The 20,879-nt window shown below is 40.3% G+C and overlaps 1 protein-coding gene across 1 annotated transcript in view; it reads left to right on the forward strand.

Annotated features, from left to right (window-relative positions):
• The window catches only part of PRKDC (protein kinase, DNA-activated, catalytic subunit), an 85,098-nt gene extending 64,653 nt beyond the window's left edge, over window positions 1-20,445 (forward strand). Inside the window, exons 69-86 of the mRNA XM_084511315.1 lie at window positions 819-1,008; window positions 1,937-2,111; window positions 2,200-2,390; window positions 2,846-3,026; window positions 3,548-3,708; window positions 5,211-5,422; window positions 6,818-6,905; window positions 7,593-7,736; window positions 11,123-11,327; window positions 11,885-11,952; window positions 12,211-12,431; window positions 12,677-12,769; window positions 14,686-14,775; window positions 16,000-16,071; window positions 16,162-16,363; window positions 16,846-17,034; window positions 17,610-17,749; window positions 18,792-20,445. Coding sequence (XP_084367441.1) covers window positions 819-1,008; window positions 1,937-2,111; window positions 2,200-2,390; window positions 2,846-3,026; window positions 3,548-3,708; window positions 5,211-5,422; window positions 6,818-6,905; window positions 7,593-7,736; window positions 11,123-11,327; window positions 11,885-11,952; window positions 12,211-12,431; window positions 12,677-12,769; window positions 14,686-14,775; window positions 16,000-16,071; window positions 16,162-16,363; window positions 16,846-17,034; window positions 17,610-17,749; window positions 18,792-18,996 — 2,827 coding nt within the window. The 3' untranslated portion in view covers window positions 18,997-20,445. The remainder of the gene's footprint in view (window positions 1-818; window positions 1,009-1,936; window positions 2,112-2,199; window positions 2,391-2,845; window positions 3,027-3,547; window positions 3,709-5,210; window positions 5,423-6,817; window positions 6,906-7,592; window positions 7,737-11,122; window positions 11,328-11,884; window positions 11,953-12,210; window positions 12,432-12,676; window positions 12,770-14,685; window positions 14,776-15,999; window positions 16,072-16,161; window positions 16,364-16,845; window positions 17,035-17,609; window positions 17,750-18,791) is intronic.
• Window positions 20,446-20,879: the final 434 nt, after the last annotated feature.

Genomic DNA, 20,879 nt, shown 5'->3' on the forward strand with positions numbered 1-20,879 from the left:
CTACATACTGAGAGATACTATTAAATTAGATAGGATTAATTGTAGAATAAAAAGGATTTAGCATTGTTTCATGGTAATTTCCTTCTCAGAAGCTGAGCGTGGCCACTGGTCTTCCCTTCAATGCAGATTTTGAAGTCCCTTTTTACAAGTCTGTGTCATATGTACTGAATTGCAGGTTTGCATAAAATACAGCCTGGCATGTTTCTGTCACGTTGGAAGTGAATCATAGAATAGAATCATTAAGGTTGGAAAAGACCTCAAAGATTATCTGGTCCAACCATCACTCTACTACCAATGTCACGTGCTAAACCATGTCCCTAAGCACCACGTCCAACCTTTCCTTGAACACCCATAGGGACGGTGACTCCACCACCTCCCTGGGCAACCCATCCCAATGCCTGACTGCTCTTCCTGAGAAGAAACGTCTCCTCATTTCCAACCTAAACCTCCCCTGGCACAACTTGAGGCCATTCCCTCTAGTCCTATCACTAGTAACCTGTGAAGTTACTGCTTAGTGAACCTGGAGGCTGTTGTTCATGCTTAAAAGAACAAACCAACAAAAAATCCCACTCTATTATGGACATTTTCTAATACTTACCCGTATTGTTTCAAGATTCTGGAATGTTCTCAGGGTCAACCTATCCCTGGTTGTCACTTTCAGACTCTTTGGGGAATATGTTTAGCCCTTGCTAAGGGTGATTGCTATAACTTGCCATTTTTTCATAGCTATGTTTACTGTCAGAAAGTTCAACGCTTCTGAATATATGTTCCCTTGCCTGCATGCCAGAGTGATTTGTACTCCTGTTGTCATTGTGCAGGTGTTTCTTTCTTGACAAACTGCAAGAGAAACTTCTCAGTGATCAGGCAAATGATAGTATGGAGGTGGACGAGGAATGTGGTATTGGTGAACCAATGGAAGTAGATCAACAGAGTGAAGACATTCCTTCAATGATTCGAAGCTGCAAATTTAACATGAAAATGAAGATGATAGAAAGTGCCAGGAAACAGGTGACTGTACTGTCTGATAGCTTCTGATTTTTGTGAGAAAATGTACAGAAACTACAGCTGGAAAAGCCTTATAGGTCTAGCTGGGTGCCTTTTTCCAAAGGCAGAACTTGTCTCCTCTTCATCCTGCTATCCTGGACATTATGAATGCTCAAGAAATTCAGCTCTACAGAGAAAGAAAACAATAGATAAATGTTGATTTAAAAACTTGGTGATAATTTGTCATTATTGGAGATGTGCCTAAAGGCCCCTTTGATCAACAGATGGTTTCTGATACTCTTAAGGGTGGATAAATAAAGTATTTGAAATGCTTCAGTCATTAATGGATGAGATGCTCATAGCCAAATGATACGCTCTCTCGTTTCCAGTCTATTCTAGACAAGAATGCAAACCAAATTCAGATTGAATCAATATCATTTGCTTCAATCAGCAATGATGAAATGTTTTGGGAGTTTTTCATCACTGTTTTCATTAATGCTGTGATCATATACTAAAGTTAACCTTTTTATAAAAAGCTAAGTGACTTAGAAGTTTTGCTTTGGATGTGACTGTTACAATTACTGAAATGTGGCCTTTCGTCACATTTTTGGTCATAATGCATAAGTGATTTGCTTAATGGTATTACAAACCAAGTTATGTTGTCCATATGCATTTGCACTGCAGGACAGTTAATATCTATTGAATCATGCAGATAAAATTATTTTAATTTCCTCGGTTTGTCAAACCTCTGTTCTTTGTTCCTTCTCAAATTTCTCAAGTTTTGAAGCACTAATCTGTTTTTGAATATGAGACCAGAGAAGCAGTGGGCCTCTCTTCGCTTTATGATAGCGTTATGCTACCTAAATCCTCCCACCCCTTAATCTGGTCACAAAAAGATTTTATTTCCTCTTCAGACACATTATCTGAAAACCCTGTCTTAATCTGAATACAGAACAGCTTCTCAGTTGCCAGGAAGCTTCTGAAAGACCTGCGCAGAGAGGCCAAAACGAGGGAGGACTGGCTGGTGAGGTGGAACTGCTCATATTGCCGCTTCACACATAGCTTCAGCCGGAACCAGAGTCATCCTGAACGAGTGCTCTCCGTGCTAAAAACCACCTCCCTGCTTGGTAACAGCCTTCTCCTTGCTTCACTTCATTTATTAATACAAAGCTTCTTTTTTGTCAAATTACCAGCTTTCTTTTTGAATTCCAACAGAAGATACCAACTCTGACTACCTCAGCAAGAATGTGATGGCCTTCCGAAACCAGAATCTTCTTCTGGGTACTACTTACCATATCATGGCCAATGCTCTTAGTCAGGATCCAGGATGCCTTGAGCAAATAGAGGAGGAGAAAGCTGTAAAAATATCAGTACTGTTGGGAGAAAGTCTGGACAGTCCTGAAAAGGTAAAATAGGGGGACACTTTTGGGTATTTCAGTATTCTATACGCTACTTTAATAGATAGTGAAGGGTATGGATAGATAAAAGAATATGAAACCCTGCTATTAGCTGATGTCTGCAGGAACACCAGCTGTGAGGGGGGAAAGACATCAGATTTAAGTAGTTCACGTGCTCTTTTTAGCAAAAATTCTAATTATAGCTGTTATGCAGATGTTACAGATATGTCTCCTTATGAAAAAATACCATTTTAATTGTTTTCTGGTAAATTCTAGTAACATGAAATTTTGTAGTTAAAGATAGCAGAGATTAGTTTTAATTTAAGTGTTTTATATTTTGAAAATTCTGGAATAATTGCTAGAAATAGCATGATATTTTTTTCTTTATACCAAGCTTCAGTTTCAAAAAGACTTGTTGAATGCTTCTTGCTGATGTCTTTTTCCTTTTTATGGTTAAATTTCAGGTATTGGCAGGTCTGAACAAGAGAGCTTTTCAGTATTTCAGCAGTGCTGCGAGGAAGTCTGAAGAGGAAGTGCAGTCCCACGCCATGGAACATGTAGATGTGATGGGAGTTATCGATGCCTATATGACTCTGGTTGGTTTCTGTGACCATCATCTGCGTAAGGAAGAGGAAGGCTTGCTTGGTCAGTCAGTATTTCTCTTAAGCACGTGAGATGGTTTTATCTGTGATGTGTATGAGCTTTTGTGATACCCAAGAGATCTCCTAGAGCAACACAGCTTGGATTTAAATGGAATGGTTTGTTCTGCAGTTCAACAGTATTTATAGTCTTTTCTTTTCTCCCCACTATTACTGCTAGCTCTGGTACTAGTGAATCACTTGTAGTCTCCCTCTCAATTGTGAGATATGTATCATAGCCAGCAGATGCTTCCCTTTTTCCTTCCCAGACCTTAACAGTGTTGTATTTGAAACAGGCAAGTTACCAGTGGTGATGCAGCTTCCTGATAAAGCTAATCCTTATAGTCTCCAAGTACATGTGTTGCTGATGTGTGCAGTTCAAACAGATGGGAAGGAGAACAAAGTAAAAATACAAAATACACTGGAAAAAAAAAATACAGAATAGTGGAGATGAATGTTCCAGATGATCAAAGAAATGAAACAAGTGATGGTGTTTGTGATAACTTTTGTTTTAATGTCTCTTGGCAGAAATTAACACTGCAGAGCTGCAGCTATTCCCAGCTATTGTGGTAGAGAAAATGATAAAAGCTTTAAAACTGAACTCCAGAGAAGCCAGGCTGAGATTCCCTAGACTGCTGCAATTAGTTGAAAGATATCCGGCAGAGACACTGGGTCTAGTGACACGAGAGGTTAGTTGCTTCCATTTTCCTAGCAGCCAATGTTGTTATAAATTGAATTTAAAAGGTCGAAGGTGGAGGCTAGATTGATAGAGAGGTTCCACTGGTGAGTTTTGCTTCAAGTGAATCAGATAAATTTTATCCCATCGTTGTTCTTTGTTTTTCTCTGTCTTGTTGAGTCTAATCAGTATGCAGAGAAACTTTTCTTTAAAATTGAACTTTTGTATTATGATTCCAAATACTAGTTTGAGAACTGCAGGAGAGAAATGACTTTTTTTTCCCCTTCTGAACTATTTAAGTGGGTTGATGGAAGTGGATAGGATTAAGAGTTGTTTCTGTAGGCTGAATCTCCTGCATGCAGGAAACCAGCAGCCCTTTCACATTCATTTTCTGTTTTTCCCACCTCTCTCCATCCTGCTTCATTTTGGAAATCCACTGCAGCTTCACCTCCTTCACATTTCCCACTTCCTTCTTTCCATTGCCTGTTTCTGTATTGCTGTCAGGATGCCGTGTGCCACGCTGCCTTCCCTTCTGTCACGGCACAGATACACTGAGTGCTCCTCTTTGACTCATGCCCATTCTTGTCTTGGCCTGCCCATATTTTCAAGCTCTTTTCATTGTGCTGGTGCTCAGGGAGTGCCAAGCCCTGTCAGAGGAAGAACTCAAAGGCATGAGAGACAGAAATATAGCTTAGTTATCTTAAGAAACTGAAAACATAGCAAAATGGCTAAGGTGGACAAGGTGTGGCCACAGTGAAACTCTGATGGCTGAAAACAGAAGCTGACGGCTGGTCCAGCTAACAAACCTCACCCAAAAGGGAAGTTCACCAGGAGTTTTTGTCCTTGCCTCTTTATTCCAGTGAGGCTAAAACTGATAGTCCACCAAACTTAAACTCCATTAGAAAGGTAGGAAGGGATGAGGCAGGGGAAAATGAGTCAGTCAGCCTCTTGCTATCACAAATAAATATATTGTAGCATTCCTTTAAAAAATGATGCAGTTTTTGGAGGGAGGTGAGCATGAATTGCATTGGGGTGGAGGATGGGGAGCTGTATTGAAATATTGTCAGCAAGCCCAAATCTGTTTAAAGGAAGAACAAAACTTTGGCTGGAGTTCCAGTGTTCCACTTCCTGGGTTCTTTTATTCAGATCAAGACTTGAACTCTATAATGTTTGAGTTGCCCCATCAAATTTTTGAGTTGTTTTTATCTATGTTTTTATCTAAATTTTATCAAAATTTATTACATTGCATCCAGATAGAAAAACCACAGGCTTGAGTATAAGGGTTTATCTTGATCAACAAACTGCAAATCTTTGCAACAGAAAAACTGTTTAGTAGTAGTAGTAGTAATAATAAATCTCTGCTTCAGTGGGGGATGATTTGTGTAAGGTGGCTGTCATTCTCTGTTCTAATGTGTCCCAGTCTGTCAAACTGGGACACAGAGCGGCTTTGTTTGTGTTTGCTATGTTTGGTATTTTTAAGGAAGACTAAAATCCAAAGCACTGTCTGTTTTGCAGCTTTCTTCCGTTCCCTGTTGGCAGTTCATTGGTTGGATTAGCCAGATGATGGCACTACTTGACAAGGATGAAGCAATAGCCGTGCAACATACTGTTGAAGAGATTGCAAATACCTATCCCCAGGCAATCATCTACCCTTTCATGATCAGCAGTGAAAGTTTCTGTTTCAAAGATACTGCAAATGGTTGCAAGAACAAGGAGTTTGTAGAAAGGTGAATTTGCAATTGGCATAGTTCTTTTGTGTATTTTTTTTATTCTGGAGGGGGTGCATTTATTTATTGATTTATAAGAAACTGTTTTCTTTGAGGGGCATGAGAAGTGTTAAGGGTACTCCTATGCACACTGAGCTTTGATTTAAAGGCTCGGGGGAAAAACAATATGTAAGCTTTCTCAGTCTTAGATGTACCCAGGTAACAGTCTGAATGCTTTCAGCAGATTTAGAATCATAGAATCACAGAATCATTAAGTTGGAAAAGACTGCCAAGGTCATCTGGCCCAACCATCCCCCCACCACCAACATCACCCACTAAACCATGTCCCTAAGCACCATGTCCAACCTTTCCTTAAACACCCTCTATGGTGACTCCACCACCTCCCTGGGCAACCCGTCCCAATGCCTGACTGCTCCTTCTGAGAAGAAATGTCTCCTCATTTCCAAGCTGAACCTCCCCTGGCACAACTTGAGGCCATTCCCTCTATGAGTTCCCAGGTGTGGGGGGTTAGGTGTCTTTTTTTTCCTCAAGAAAAACAAAAAGAGCCAACCCCGTCCTACAGGTAACTTTTCTAGTCAAAAGTTTCATCTTCCTCCTCTGAGGCTGAAGGAAAATGGGGTGCATGATTAGACTCTTGCTGTAGGAGACTTCACAGTAGTGACAGTCAGTACCCATGAGAGATAAAGCTTGCTTGGATACTTACTCTTTGTAATACCATGAGAGAGTGGCGGGGATGTTAGAATAAATGGTCCTATCAGATTTCAGAGATGGTCAGTGAAATTCATAAACACTTTGTTTTTTTGGGGGCGAGGAGGGGACAGCAGCTCTTTATTGTATTCTCTGCTTATGTAGCATGAGCCTACTGTAAGACCTACCTTGCCTATTTTGCCATGCAGTAAAACCTGAGTTAATCCTCAGAGGAAAAAAAAAAAAAGTCAACTTTTATCACACAGTGCTGTAGAACCACTAAAATAATTTTAGGTGTCAAACTTCTGATATGTTTGCTGAAAAGTTTATCTTCAAACAAGAAGGTAAAGACTTGTACTTCACAAACTTTTATCACCCTTGAATAACTGTCACGACAGGATGTGTAGTCTTGTTAATGCCACTTTCTGTTCTAAGTATGCCTTCCACTACCCACCAAGCTGCTATTTTCATAGTGTGACAGTTAATCACCAAAAAATCAGGAGCTGTGCAGTTAGGACAGCCAATTTATTAACACCTATGCAGCCCAAGAGACTTCTGTGTCCTCCTACCCGTTTGTGCCTCCCCCACCCCACAACAGTTTCACCAGATTCTTGGATATAGCAGATGATCTGTATCATTGCTTATCTGCAGGCTAGGTGGTGATGCTAGTTCCTGTTGAATTGTGATGCCTTTTTTTTCCTTTTAAAGGATCAAGAGTAAGCTGGACAGGGGAGGAGTAGTTCAAGATTTTGTTTGCTCCCTGGAACAGCTCTCCAATCCTGTAATGCTTTTCAAGGTAAAGCATATTATTATTTTTCCCTCCTTCCCCACGCTGTTTAGGAAAGAAGGTGCTGGGCGGAGCCAGCCGCAGTTCAGTTGATACCGCAGGCGCAGGAAGCGGTTCAACCCAGCACTGGCTGGCGATGGTGTTCAGGGTCCTCCCTGCAGCTTTCATTCACCTTGGTCTCCATCCCCTGTGCCAGCTGACTGCTTTGCAGTTGCCTTTCACAGCTTTCTCCTTTCAAGGCCTCTGTACTGCTTCGTGGTCAGCCCTCCTGAGTTGTTCCAAAGTCATTACTGAATTAGCATTTGTGACCATCTAGAGACTTCAGAAAAATTCTGTCTTCTGGTGTTCTTGTGCCTTTTCCCAGCTCTCTGCTGGATTTCTCTGCCTGGATTGTAAACCCACTGCTGAAAGGATTCTCTTGTTTTGTTTGATACCACTCCCCGCCCCATAGGGGCTTTCTTAGTTCGCACTCGACACTATGGTAGTAAACGTAATAATTATGTTGGTAAAATAGAAATGTTTTATCGTAACATGGAGTCAGAGTGTTTCCACAGCCTTTTGATCACTCTTGGCTTTCAAAAGATGTGTTAATTAGCTACTAGTACAGAAAACCAAATGCAATCTCAGCAAATTACCAGAGACTTGGGGTCAGCAAACTATTTTTGTCAGCACTCATCTGTTTCCTTCTGCTTGCAGGACTGGGTTGAGGATGTCAGAAATGAACTGTTAAAAACTGAGAGGAATAAGAATAAACTTAAGGAAATGTATGAAGAAATGTACAAGAATTTGGGAGATTTGGAGGCTCCTGGCCTTGGATTGATGAGAAAACGTTTTATTCAGGTACGTGTGGTCACTACATAGTGTTGGCGTTGTGAGCTTCTGTAGAATGCACTAAAAAGTCAAAAGAGAGCCACCAGATCACAGCTTTCACAGGTGCTGCAGCACTTGGTTAAGCAGGAGATCAAATTTAGGAGTTTGTGACTAGTATTTTGTTGCTAGAAGCTATGGGACTGTTACGAAGTTACGCTATGAAGTCTAGCTATGTCCCATAGCTAGAAGCTATGGGACTAGTCAGCTTCTGCTTCTGACTGCCCTCTGGGTGCTGCCTGCCCTGCCCTGCCCACCCCCAGGTCCTCTGTGCCTTGGCCTCTCTGCCCATCTGTGATCCTGAACAGAAATCTGGCCTTGTTTTTTCCCTGCTGCCAAGGACATATGAGCAATTTAAGGTGTTGTGCTACATGATGATACTCAAAGTTGCTATTGATACTAAGTTTTTAGGATAAGTTAATCAAAGTGTTACAACTATGAGGAATTACAGAAATGATTCTATGAAACTAAATGAGGACTTAGCATAGTGAGAGTTGGCGTAGAAAAATGAAGTGAGGGAGAACACCTAACTTACTCATAAATTTCACATGTGAATTGTTCATGTCCAAGCTCACTATTGCAAATTTGAGAGCAAGATCTTGATTTGTTGATAGTTCTGTGGAAACATCAGCTGTGAATACTCAAGAGCTGTCAAGAAAGCAAAATGACTGTTAGTCATTGAGAACAAAACATGGTTTTACACATTGACATAGCAGCCTTCTCAGATCTACTCATTGAACACTGAGTAGTCGTAGTCCACACATCTCAACGTGGACATAATGGAGCTGGAGCAGATTTAGTTGGCAAGAATAATCAGAGCTACAGAGTACTTTTGTACAAGGAATGACTTTAAGATTCCTCTAGTTAGGGGAGAACAAAACAAAAAACAAACAAACATACAAAAAAAAAAAAAAAAAGAGAGCAGATACAGCTAAAGCTCTTAACATCAAGAGTGCCAAGCATGGAGAAAATATGCTGTGGAAGTGATAGGTTCAAAACAACCAGGGTGAAGTGTTTCCTCATTCAGTGCACAGTTAAGTGCTAAACTCCTGCTGCAGGATATTGTGGGCGCTTTCATGGGTTTGAGTAGTGGCTAGATAATATAGCATGGGGAGGGGGAAGATGCTTTGAGAGATGTAAATGCAAATGTGCCTTTCTGGGACCAGAAAGCCCTGAACTGCAAGCTGCTGGAGGCCAGGAGAGCAATGCTCCTGTAGAAGCAGGGCTGTATGCTCGTCCTTTGTGTTCACAGACCTGTGGCTTGGGCTGGGCAGATTCAGGTCTCTCGTGTATGGCTGCTGTTCTTAGTCACAATCACATGAGATAAACTTATCGGAGTCTCTCTGGGATTCCTGCCCCATCCCTTCAGGTGGGGCAGAGAGAGGAGGTGGAGGGTGAGAGTCAGGCAGGGCAGCAGGCAGGCGATACAGCAGCAGAAAGGGCAGTTAGGAGTTTTGGGGCTCTCGAGCCATTTCAGTAGGCTGCCACGAGATAAGCTGGGTCTCTGATGATAACAACTTTAAACCTTAGAGTAAGGGGATGAGAATTTGCAGGATGTGCTGCTGTCAGGATGGGGGCAGTGGGAGGGGAGCAGCTGTCTGTTCAGCCACACAGGGGCAAGCGCAGCCAGGGGCCTAGCGGGCACGAGGCCAAAGGCAGCCTGCCTTTGGGTACTGGGATGGTTTATGTCAATTCTGTCCCACTGAAGAAAAAAGGAGGGGAAAAAAGTCTCTTTTGATCACGATTGAATTAATAGCAGGGAGAAAAGAGCAAGGGAGATACTGGAAGAGGGGGCGCAGGATCCTTCCCTGCTGCTGAAGGGCAGAGGTAGGGCTGCGTTCATTTTACATACTAATGGCTGCAGCAGAAGAGGGGCAGGGTGATGGTGCACAGATGCTGAATTCTTTGCCTTTGTGCTGCTGTATTAATGGAGAAACGAAGTGTGCTGTAGGGATGACAGCATGACTTCTGGTGTCCTTGCTGAAAAAGCTGTCTCCTGACTGACGTGCAAAATTGCTCTAATATGTGGAGTAATTCAAGCTTATAATCTTCATCCCTATTATCTATGTACAACTACAGTTATAATTTAAGCAATAAACATTTGCATTTATTTTTAACGTGAAATTCTGTAACAAGTAAATTGAATGCTATTGATGGGTTATACTAAGTAAAAGACAGTATTAAGGCTGTTTAAACATTTGCTACCCTTAATTTTAAGGAAATCAACTGAACAGAGGAAGATATCAGATAATCATCTGAAATCAGATTTGAAGGGATAAAAGCATTAACTATAGCAGTCCCTTTTTGAGAAGGATAATGTTTTCTGTATTTTCACTAACTTCAGTGAAATAGCTTTGTCCTTCATAGCTTTGGAGAAAAACTGTCAGGCATTTTAAAAACAAGTGAGCTTACATGTCTCTTCCAAGCTGTTAATACCAGTGAGGTCCAAGAGGGGACATCTGCTTTTTTTCTAGAACCTTGAACATGAACAGAAAAAGTCAGCTCAGTTAACTACTTACAGATAATACTTGTTTTGTTTATTAAATAGATTGGTATGAAATGTCTTTGCAGTTTTCCTTTATCAGGGTATTTTAAATTCTTCTAAAATACATTTTTGTACGTTTTTATATCCAAGATTTTTTCAAAGCAAATAGAATAAATAACGTGTTAGTAAGTAAAATATTTAAGTTGACACTCTCTAACATGATAAACAAATTAATTTTAATGCTCAAAGCTATCTAACATGCATTACGTGTATGTGTAATATACCTTTTGGTTAGCAAAAAAGTTATGTACAAAATTAGCTATGCTGTATTTACTTTGCTATGGAGTATGCTTGCTGCTAGTATTAAAAAATAATAAATCCATAAAGCACAAGAGTTTTCCAATTTTAAGGGAATACACATATTTGTATTTAATATTTCACTAGCTGTTCTTAAATGCTTACAAACAGACAGGGTACATTTTAAGTTTTAACAAGCAGCATTATTGATACACTGACCCAGAATCCAACTACAGTTGGAGGAGGTTAAGGGATAAGCTTCTGGTTTTGACACAGCAAGAAGGTTTGTGGTCTAATTCTACAGGTCTTCAGTACCACTGAGGTAGTAAAATGTTGATCCTAGCTGGTGGGGTCTGTCAAACAGGCAATGAAAAGGTTCTGATAGACTAGAAGCAATGGAGGGGGAAAAAAAAAAAAAAGAAAAAAAAAAAAAAAGAACAGCAGTGGAAGAAAGATTGAGTTGTTTTAGGAGGCCAGATGAGAAACTGTGTCTGGATAGCAATGGGTGCTGTGTGGGTGCTCTTAGGGGGTTTCTAGCACTGTGTTTAACTGGATTAATTTCTGTAATGAACCACAGGCTTTTGGGAAGGATTTCAACAGTCATTTTGGAAAAGGTGGTTCAAAACTGCTGGATATGAAGGCTAAAGATTTTAATGGGATAGTAACTTCTCTCCTCGCAAAAATGAACGAAAAACATAGAGAGCCTGGAAATCTGAAAGAATGTTCACCATGGATGAGTGATTTCAAAGCTGAGTTCTTGAGGAATGAGCTAGAGGTTCCTGGTAAGTTCCCCTTTGGTGTCAATGGTGAACTGTCCCTTAAAAGAAAATTGCTACTTCTGAGCTCTTTCTTCTGATAGGTGCACGGCCCTTCATCCTCACCATACACAGCGGTAGACTTCATCTGGAATAGCTCTGTTTTTTCATCTCTTATATCTGTTCTTAAGCTGTATGCCTGATTTTTAAAGTTGCATCTAAAATTGCATCTCTAACCTAAAACCTTTCTTTCCAAGGCCTGATTCCAGGAAATCTTATACTTAAATCTACTATAGATTTAATTTCAATTCAGTGAGGATGTCTTCTAAACCTATTAATATCTGAAAATCATAATGGCTTAAGATAGAATATTAGTAATTCAAAGATAAAAACGTAATGGAAATTGATTTTTGTGATTTTTGATATATTTTCTTCAAATATACCACTCTGCAACATTCTGCCATTTTTACAAAATATCTGCAAGAGTTTTCTGTTCTTAAACACGTTTTTAAATAATAGTAATAATATTTTGAATCAGACTGACAATTTTTCATTTCCCCACCTCTATCCCGTGCCCCCTACAGGTCAGTACGATGGGAAGGGGAAACCACTGCCGGAGTACCACGTGAAAATCTCTGGATTTGATGAGCGGGTATGTTTCTAAGTTTGAGTCAGAATCCTGCTGGTATATATTTGAGTCCATATTCAGTCTGAAGAAGTCGACAATAGAAAGGTGGTTGCTGTTTACACGTCTTGCAGCACATATATAAAGTTCAGCATTTTGGTTTTGAGTAGTAATTCAGCAACCTGATTTTGCCATTTGGGGATGCCAGATACGCTTAATTTCAGTGATCAATCTGCAAGACCAGGCCTTCTGTCATAAATATTTTGCTTTTTCCTCTCTTTCAAGATAAGTGTAATGGAATCCTTGAGGAAACCGAAGCGTATAATAATCCGAGGCAGTGATGAGCAGGAGTACCCTTTTCTTGTCAAAGGTGGTGAAGACCTGCGACAAGACCAGCGCATTGAGCAGCTGTTTGATGTAATGAACATTATCCTTTCCCAAGATGCTGCCTGTAGCCAAAGAAATATGCAGCTGAAAACTTACCAGGTCATCCCCATGACAACAAGGTAGGACTTCATCTTGAAGGGACAAAAATTCTTATGCTAACAGATTCCGGTTCAGAGTGTTTTGGGTCTTGGATTGCTTTTTTTTGATGCATTGAAACTGCTTCATCTGGAATCTGTTTTTCAGGGTGTATTTAAATTGGTAGCTTTCAATGGTCTTTTAGCAGGCACTAGCATGTGTTGCTCCCTATTTTGTGTTGTTCCAACCCCTGAGCTATTTGTTCGCATCTCTGGTTTCTTTGTTCCAGACTGGGGCTCATCAAGTGGCTGGAAAATACTTGTACTTTGAAAGAATTCCTGAGGAACAGCATGTCTGAAGAGGAACAATTCAACTATAACAGGTGGTTCTTGGGTTAACTGTGTCCTCTAATAGAGACCACTGCTAATGGGTCGGTCATGGTAGTGACAATCTTGTGGCAGCATTTTTCTTTATTTAAAAGGAAGAGAAGTACCTATAAGCAAGGAGGCACTTTGTACTTCCTGACCCAAATTAGTAATTAGCAACTGTTTGTTTAATGAGTACCATTGTACCTGGAATATCCTCCACCCAGCTTGTTTAAACAAGAGGCTTATAATCGTGTGTGATGTCATTATCATCACCATTTCCTTATCGGCAGATTGATTTTTACAAGCAAAGGATTTTGATCTCTTGATTTGATCAGGCAGGAAATGGACGGAGGTCAGAAAGGGGGGAGTGAGGGTGGAGGGGGAGCAGAAAGAGAGCTACTCTAGAAACTGTTCAGAAGTCAGGGATAGAGGAAATTGGCAGATGTACAAAACAACAACTGTAAAAGAACATTGACTGCATGTAAATGCTGGATTTGAATAAATTAGCTTTTCTGTCTCTGGATTGCTTGCAATTAAGGGATGAATATTTGTAAAATTGATGAATTCTAGGACATCGTCCCGTTTCTATTCTGGAATTTAGAAACATGATTTGATTTACTGACTTTGTCCCTTAGTACATAATCTCTGCTTGGGCTTGTCTTAAGTGCTGTCATCATGGTTTTAGTAGTTCTCTTGCTTGTAGGGCAGGTTGGAGGAAGCTCCATTGTGGAGGCTGGACTCCAAAGAGCCTTGGTTTCTAGAGCTACTTGATTTTTACTGAGCTTTTAGGAACTGCTTCAGTTCCTGCATTACTGCTATCAAGTTGACTTCTGTGATCAGCAGCATTACTGTTGATCCGACTTCAGTTACTAGAAGAGTGGAGGACTTGCATGGAAACATCTCATGAAGGGAGTCAGGAGGTGATCAGTGTCTTTTTAAAATCAATTAACGATTTATCCTAAAAATAGCTTGATTTGATTGTTGTTTACAGATTTGAAATATTTTCCCATATGCTCTTCAAATGAGTCAATTAAGACAATTTATACTGAGCTATGGTTGAATAGCACCACTCCCAAAGGAGAATTCCAACAAAACTCTTATCGGCAATATTTCAGCTGGGGTGAGGGGAAATAACCTCCTCAAGTGTAAAAGTTCTTTTCTGTATCCAGAAATGATGGCTACACGGTCTATAAATGATAAACATTTGTTAAATGGGAAGGATCTCTATATCTCAGAACATCCTCTGGAAGGAGAAAAGGCAGGTGGTGCTCTAGTAAGTGGCTGCCTGTCTGGAATAGAACAGCAGCTTAACAGCTAGCACAGTGATGTATTCAGATAAGATGGGAGAAAAAATCAAATTATTCTGTAATCTGTGTAACTAATGAAGTCTAGCTTCTCCTGGATTAATAACTGAAGTCCTCCCCTCCTGTACATGCGGAAGAGATAATGGACTGCCTTCCTGCATTCCTTACCTGTTTGGATGGACAAATAGCAATGGGCAATGTGGCAAGCTATGTAATGCCTCAGGTGGAGAAGAAATAGCATTAAAAATATCTTTCCCTCTTTGGAGCAGTTGAGTCTTTTTTTTTTTTTTTTTTTTTTTTTTTTCAAGGCAGCTTCTGATTTTTACAGTATCTGTTGGAAAATAATCTCATTGAGATATTAATGCCTAATCTTTCCTTAAATGTGACTGAAGTACATTCAGGGCCTGGGGGTGAGGAGATGGATGGATCAATGCATACAATGACTGCGTAAACTTCATTTCCTTAGCAAGGCTAAAAGTAATGTAGGCTGTAGCTTCCTTATGCCTTCTGTGCCTAAAAATCTCAAGGGTCATAGCAGCATATGCTCAGTTTGCAGATATTCAAGTACACAGTGGTAAGATAATGTGGAGAAACTGAGACTTTTTTTTTTTTTTTTTTGTCTGTAGCCAAAAAGGACCTCGTGCTGCCTATATAGAGTGGCTGGCCAAGATGAGTGGGAAAGCACAAGGCATCTCTCGATACCATGCTATGTACAAGTAAGTTTTAAGAGAATTGCATGCATTGTATAGAAACTAAAGAATGCACAAATACACGGTTGTAGACATTACATGAAAAAATAATCTGCATTATAGTACACTGTCTAGACCTGATTTTCACCCATTTTACAACTTTGTCTAACGTGAGATGCTCTGCAGAAGGAGCTTAGTACCGCTAAAATTCTAGCAGAGTGCAGGAGTGCTTTCAGAAGCTTGCTTATTTTCCTTAAGAAGGTGTCTAGAAGCAGGTGCTCATCTTCAACTGTATTTTGTAGCTCTTATTCCTGAGTATGCAATTAGGTAGGCTGCCTTGGAGCCAGAGCAGCTGCTAAAGTTGGACAAGGAGTGTCATTGTGATTCAATGATGGTTTAAGAATACATGATGGTTTGGGTCCACACTTGAGTATCCTCAGAAATTTCTATGCCTGCCTCATTCTAATGCTATGGTGGAGGAAGAGAAGTTTCCAGTGGAGGATTTCTGATGAGCTCATAACCTGCTTAAACAAGTTTCTTGTTTCTTTAGGGAAAACTTTGACTCATTTATCTGAGTGCATCTATGTTAACATTTTTATTCATATCAGGAAAGTGCTTTTGAAGTGAATTCCCAATCTCTCTCATGTTGGCTTGCATCGCAGAGCTGTCCCTGAGCGCACAACTTGGCTGCTTTCAAACAGAGCTTAACTGGAAGCAGGGCACCCAGTGCATTCCAGCTGCTCACAAGCATTTGTTTCACAGGACCAGATGTGGGCTAGCCCAGCACAATCACCCTCCCTCCCCCAGATGTGTATGGCATAGATGTCCTTGGCACCAACCATGTAGCGCTGTTGCCTCCCCTTCTGCAGCACTATTTTCTGGTGTGCTGCTGCGTGTTGCTGGGAGATTCGACTTAGTTTCTCTGCATGGAAGAGACTATCCAACCAGAAAGAGCACAATTGTGTTGCTTTAAAAAGCTTAGCCCATCTACTTAATTTGGGGAAGAATAGACGAAGCTACATGCTATTTCATAGTAAGAAATTTCAGTCTTGAAAATAACTGCCTGGAAAAAGAAAAGGGGATTCACTTTTAATACCAGATAAAACATTTAGGGCAAACTCTGTGTGTGGCTTGCTCTGTTGTTTCCTGATGTAAACAAACGTGCAGATGTAGTCATGTACATACCTTAACTTCTAACATCCCATGTGCTGTTGCCTCAGTAGCTGACAATACTCTTTCATTAATTTGCAGAAACGCAAGCCGTACAGAAACAGTTATTTCCTTCAAAAGCAGGGAAAGCAGTGTTCCAGAAGACCTGCTGCGGTAAGTGCACTGCTAATGACTGCTCACTGTGAAACAGAAGCTTACTTTTTTTTTTTCCTGTATTCAACAAATTCCTTCTGTTTTGTTAAGGAGAGCCTTTGTGAAAATGAGCACATCTCCAGAAGCCTTCCTGTCTCTTCGGTCACATTTTGCCAGCTCTCATGCCCTGATGTGCATCAGTCACTGGATACTTGGTATTGGAGACAGACATCTGTCCAACTTCATGATTAACAAGGAGACAGGCGGCATGGTGGGAATAGATTTTGGACATGCATTTGGATCAGCCACACAGGTATGTTTTCTTTAAAAAAAATAAAAATAAAAAAAAAAATTGCTACAGCTTTTTTTTTTTTTAATTTGCTTTATGCAATTATGAGTCAATTCTCAATACTAAATTTCAGGTATTTCATTTTCATTTGCCATTGTTCTGATTGTAAAATAATATTTAAAAGTTATTTCTGGTTAATAGAACAAAATCTGTGTTTTCAGACGTATAAACTGCTTGTCTGAGAAATGAAATTAAGGAGTTTCATATAAAGGGGAAAGGGAATGAAAAAATACATATTCAGCCTGTGTGATGGTGTTTTGTACAGTGTAACCATGCTTTCAACCACTGTCACTAAATACTCACAACCAGAGCTCTGATGGCACAGTGTGGTGCTGTTCCACCAACCTGCACGTGTTCAGTTAAGTTACAAAGAAGGTTTTTCTAATCCTTTGTTCCCAAGGTTATTTAATTCTTGTTTTCTTTTGACTATCCTTGCCCTTGGTTAGATTTTGCCAGTGCCAGAGCTGATTCCTTTTCGTCTGACTCGCCAGTTTGTTAATCTGATGATGCCAGTGAAGGAGTGGGGTCTCATTTACAGTGTGATGGTACATGCCCTCAGAGCTTATCGTGCAGATCCAGATCCCCTCATCAACACGATGGATGTATTTGTAAAGGAGCCTTCTCTGGACTGGAAGGTGAGGGTTTTTTTATTTCCTTTTTCCTCATGTAAAAATTCTTTAAACTCTAAGAACAAAAGTGATCAAAAAAGGAGGTATTTCATGATGCTTGGTCTCAGTGCTTCTTCTATTGAGTTCACAAAGAAACTGGACAAAACATTTAAAATGACAGAATTTCGTAGGGATGATGATGGACAAGGAAGAGTTGCACATGGCTGTGCTGATAATGTACCATTCTTTGTGTGATAATCCTAAAAATGCGGTTATCTCTTGAACACATTATGTCACTTAATGGCAGCAGCGTAAGTATTTTCAGCTTTTTGCATTGAGCCCCTTAAATTTTTATAACAGCACTGTATTTATCTAACAATTACAGAGAAACAAAGCATCTGAAACAAACTGCACTTACTTAAGGAAGTCCAATTGTAAATTAAATTTTAAGTCGCAGGCAGCCTAGATACTATCTCAGCACTTCGCCCTCCACTGCATCTCCTATTACGAGTTGCTGGCTTGACTTGGTATGATGTGGCAGCATAAAGGTCTGTTTAAGTATGATGAATATAATAAATAGAGCAAAATTATTTCCTCTTTAGAACTTTGAACAAAGGCAGCTGAAAAAAGGAGGCACGTGGATTAAGGAAATAAACACATCTCAAGTAAACTGGTACCCTTTGCAAAAAGTCAGCTACGTCAAAAGGAAGCTTACAGGCTGCAATCCAGCAAGAATCACTTGGTAAGATGCTCCCCTTTTGTTTTAAACTGTTCCACTAAGAACTTTGGCAGGCTCCAAAACTTGTCGGCAGTTTTGCTCCCTTCAGATAGAATGGCAGCTAGGAAAAGAAGAGGCAGACAGGGCAAAATACTTTTAGGAATCATTTTGGTCCACATACAAGCTCTCTGAATCATCCTGCCAGCCAAAACACCAGATATCTCCCCAACTGTTCTTGCTCCAGCTCAGGCCTCTTGAGCAGTTTTACTGTTCCTGGCAACAAGTTTGTTCCCACCCTGTAAGCTGGCTTAAAGAACAGCAGTCTGAAGAGTGAGAAACTGTTCCATCTACACAGCTTTTAGGCTAGGGCTAGTATTTAAGAATCTGATGTGCTTCTGCTTGACACTTGTTTGGAGGAGAACCTGAAATAGGTGTAGAGGAGGAATGAAGGTAAGCTGCTTTCCAAAAACATCAAATTCAAACCTGGTGGCATTCTCAGGTTATTTCTGTCAGTCTAGTCAAGTCTGGCTCAAATCAGAACGTCTTCAGAATTCAGTTAAAGTACAATTAATCCCTTCCATCCTCTTTTAAAAAGGCATTCTGGATTAATAAAAAAAAAATGGGGGGGGGAGGAGAGTAATGAAAACAAGGAGAAAGTGAGCCTGTTTTAAAACCATACAAAAACTGAAAAGCATAAGACTCGGGAGGAGTCTCTTTCGCTGTCAAGGCTGAACTGGAAAAAGCAGCAAAAGATTTCTTGCAGACACAAATCAGCAGGGCAGGTAGGGAGATAAATCAGCTTGGATGTGAAGTGCTGTATCCTTCTTCCAGTTAAGAGGTTTTTGACCAGATTTAAATATTTGTGGTAAATATTCACTAGCAAAGGACGCCTGAAATCACCCAGCTTTGATTGGCCAAGACTTCCACAACTATTGAACTCCACGTCTTGAAAAATAAAGCTGCATGAATGGTGTCCAAGTAGCATTTCATAGTTTAAAACCCCCTACCTAAGACTTCCTTGGCTTGTTCCTCTTAATAAGAACTTACTTTTGTGTTCCCTATTTAGTGATGAGCTCCGCCTGGGCTATGAGAAGTCATCCTTTTACAACGATTGTGCAGCTGTGGCTCGTGGTAACACTGATCACAATATCAGAGCCAAGGAGCCCGAGGACGGACTGTCAGAAGAAACCCAAGTGAGATGCCTGATAGATCAAGCGACAGACCCCAACGTTCTTGGCAGAGTCTGGGAAGGATGGGAGCCTTGGATGTGAGGGGTGACTTTCTAAAGCCAAGGGGGATGGACCCCTACGCACAGCTGCAGCCAGTCAGCATTTTAAGGCCAAAATGGGAAAACCCACTTAACCACTTTTATCATCATTGGTTAACTTGACTAATATAGAAAATATTTTTGTATGAAAGCTGTGTTTAAATAGTGATTTGTTTACGTGGTTCTGCACCCAAGCAGCTTTATTGTTTTTGTGTTAAAGTCGGTGTGGAAAGAACTGGCAGGGCTTGCAGAGCTTTAAGAGTGATTTGAAAGGCACTCTGATCATTCAGAGGAGAGCCGCGAATCCGTACCCTCTGGACTTGTAGGCATCCTTGTAGTAAAAGTGTGTGCTTTGTGTTTGTTTTTTTTTGTTTGTTTAGAGGCTTTACTGGCAGTCAACTGAAACCATTCTGCACACACGAGAACCTTCTAGTTTTAATTAAGAAATAATATCAACAGAAACAGTAAAGCACATGCTAAAAATGATCAGAAAATGGTGTTTAGTTCTAGATACCTAAGGTGTCTGGATGGTTATTTCATTACTGGATAATGAGAAACTAATGATGAGATCGTGCCAGTTTGTTACAGCAGGTTGGTTTTTAACAATCAGGGATTTTAGTCTGTGCCTCTGTACTTCAGAGGTCTATGCTCCTCATGTTTTATTGATTCCAAATCAGTTGTTTGGCCAAAGCCAGACATTGGCGCTGGCAGCACAGCAGAGTACTGTAAGCTTCTTGCCGTAACTGCAGAATAATGTCTGCTGCACTTTGGTGTTTACTCATGACAAAGCTGAGAAGTCATGCAAGAGTTGGCTCTTACTCTCTGGCAGCCGGTTTTCAGGTAACCTTGGTGGCAAATGCAGTGCAGCACAGACAGCAAGGTGGCAAGATTTTTTTTTCTAAAATATCGCAGTTGTTTATTACCCGTAATTCACTGTCAAAGATATCTTCCATTTATGTTTTTAATAATTATCATAAAAGGTATAATAAAAATGAGTCTTTGCCCTTTCACCACCTACAAGCTCTCCTTCCTGCCTCTGTGGCAAGGGGGTAGTCTCAGTCCTGTTGAGGCTGTGGCTGCCTCTGGCACCGATTTCAAGTGAACCTTGCAGCTGGAGAGCAGAGGAATCTGTCCTTGGTAAAGGCTGTGGAAGTCTCAAGACTGGGAAGTCTGCTGGCAGAAAACTAATGAATAGGGCAAAAGCTGTTCAGTAGTGCTTTTTTTTTTTTTTTTTTTTTTTTTTGTTCTAAACATTTTCCAGCAACTACTGTTTTTTACCTTGCTTCTTATTAAATATGATCAATTGTTTGTCAATACTTAACATTATGAATCAAAAATTCGAAATCTTTATATCGGATTTATTTATTAAAAATACTGTTCACTCGTATTTTTGTAGAATAAACATTACAGATAAGACCGTTTATTTAAAAATAAAAATAAACCTTGAGATTTACTGCTTGCTCTTAAAGTTGATTTAGGGCACTTTAATCACCTAAAACACCAAAATTTACCCACTTATGCAGGTGATGATGAACAGACAGGGTTTTTTTCCATAGGTGTGCAGTATAGTTATTTTTATATACACATGTGTGTCCTGCGTCTCGGTGCATTTAGTTCTTTTCATCTCTGGCACCAATAAAGCAGGTGGCATTATGACTAACGATTGGCTCTCTGAGGCAGCCTGGGTTTCTTGGTGTCACTGCAAATATGAGAAAGTTAAAGCACAATAAAAAGCTATATGAAAAGGCGAAGGGACATTTAGAAATGAAGTGGCTGATCATACGAGGTGTTAAATTGCACTTTTGGCACATACCTTAGATATTTACTAGGTACTTTGACCCGTACCATGGCGGACAAAGTTCAGGTTTATAGTTTAACGAGGCTCTT

Source organism: Aythya ferina (assembly GCF_964211825.1).
Source record: "Aythya ferina genome assembly, chromosome: 2".
NCBI classification, from domain to species: domain Eukaryota; kingdom Metazoa; phylum Chordata; class Aves; order Anseriformes; family Anatidae; genus Aythya; species Aythya ferina.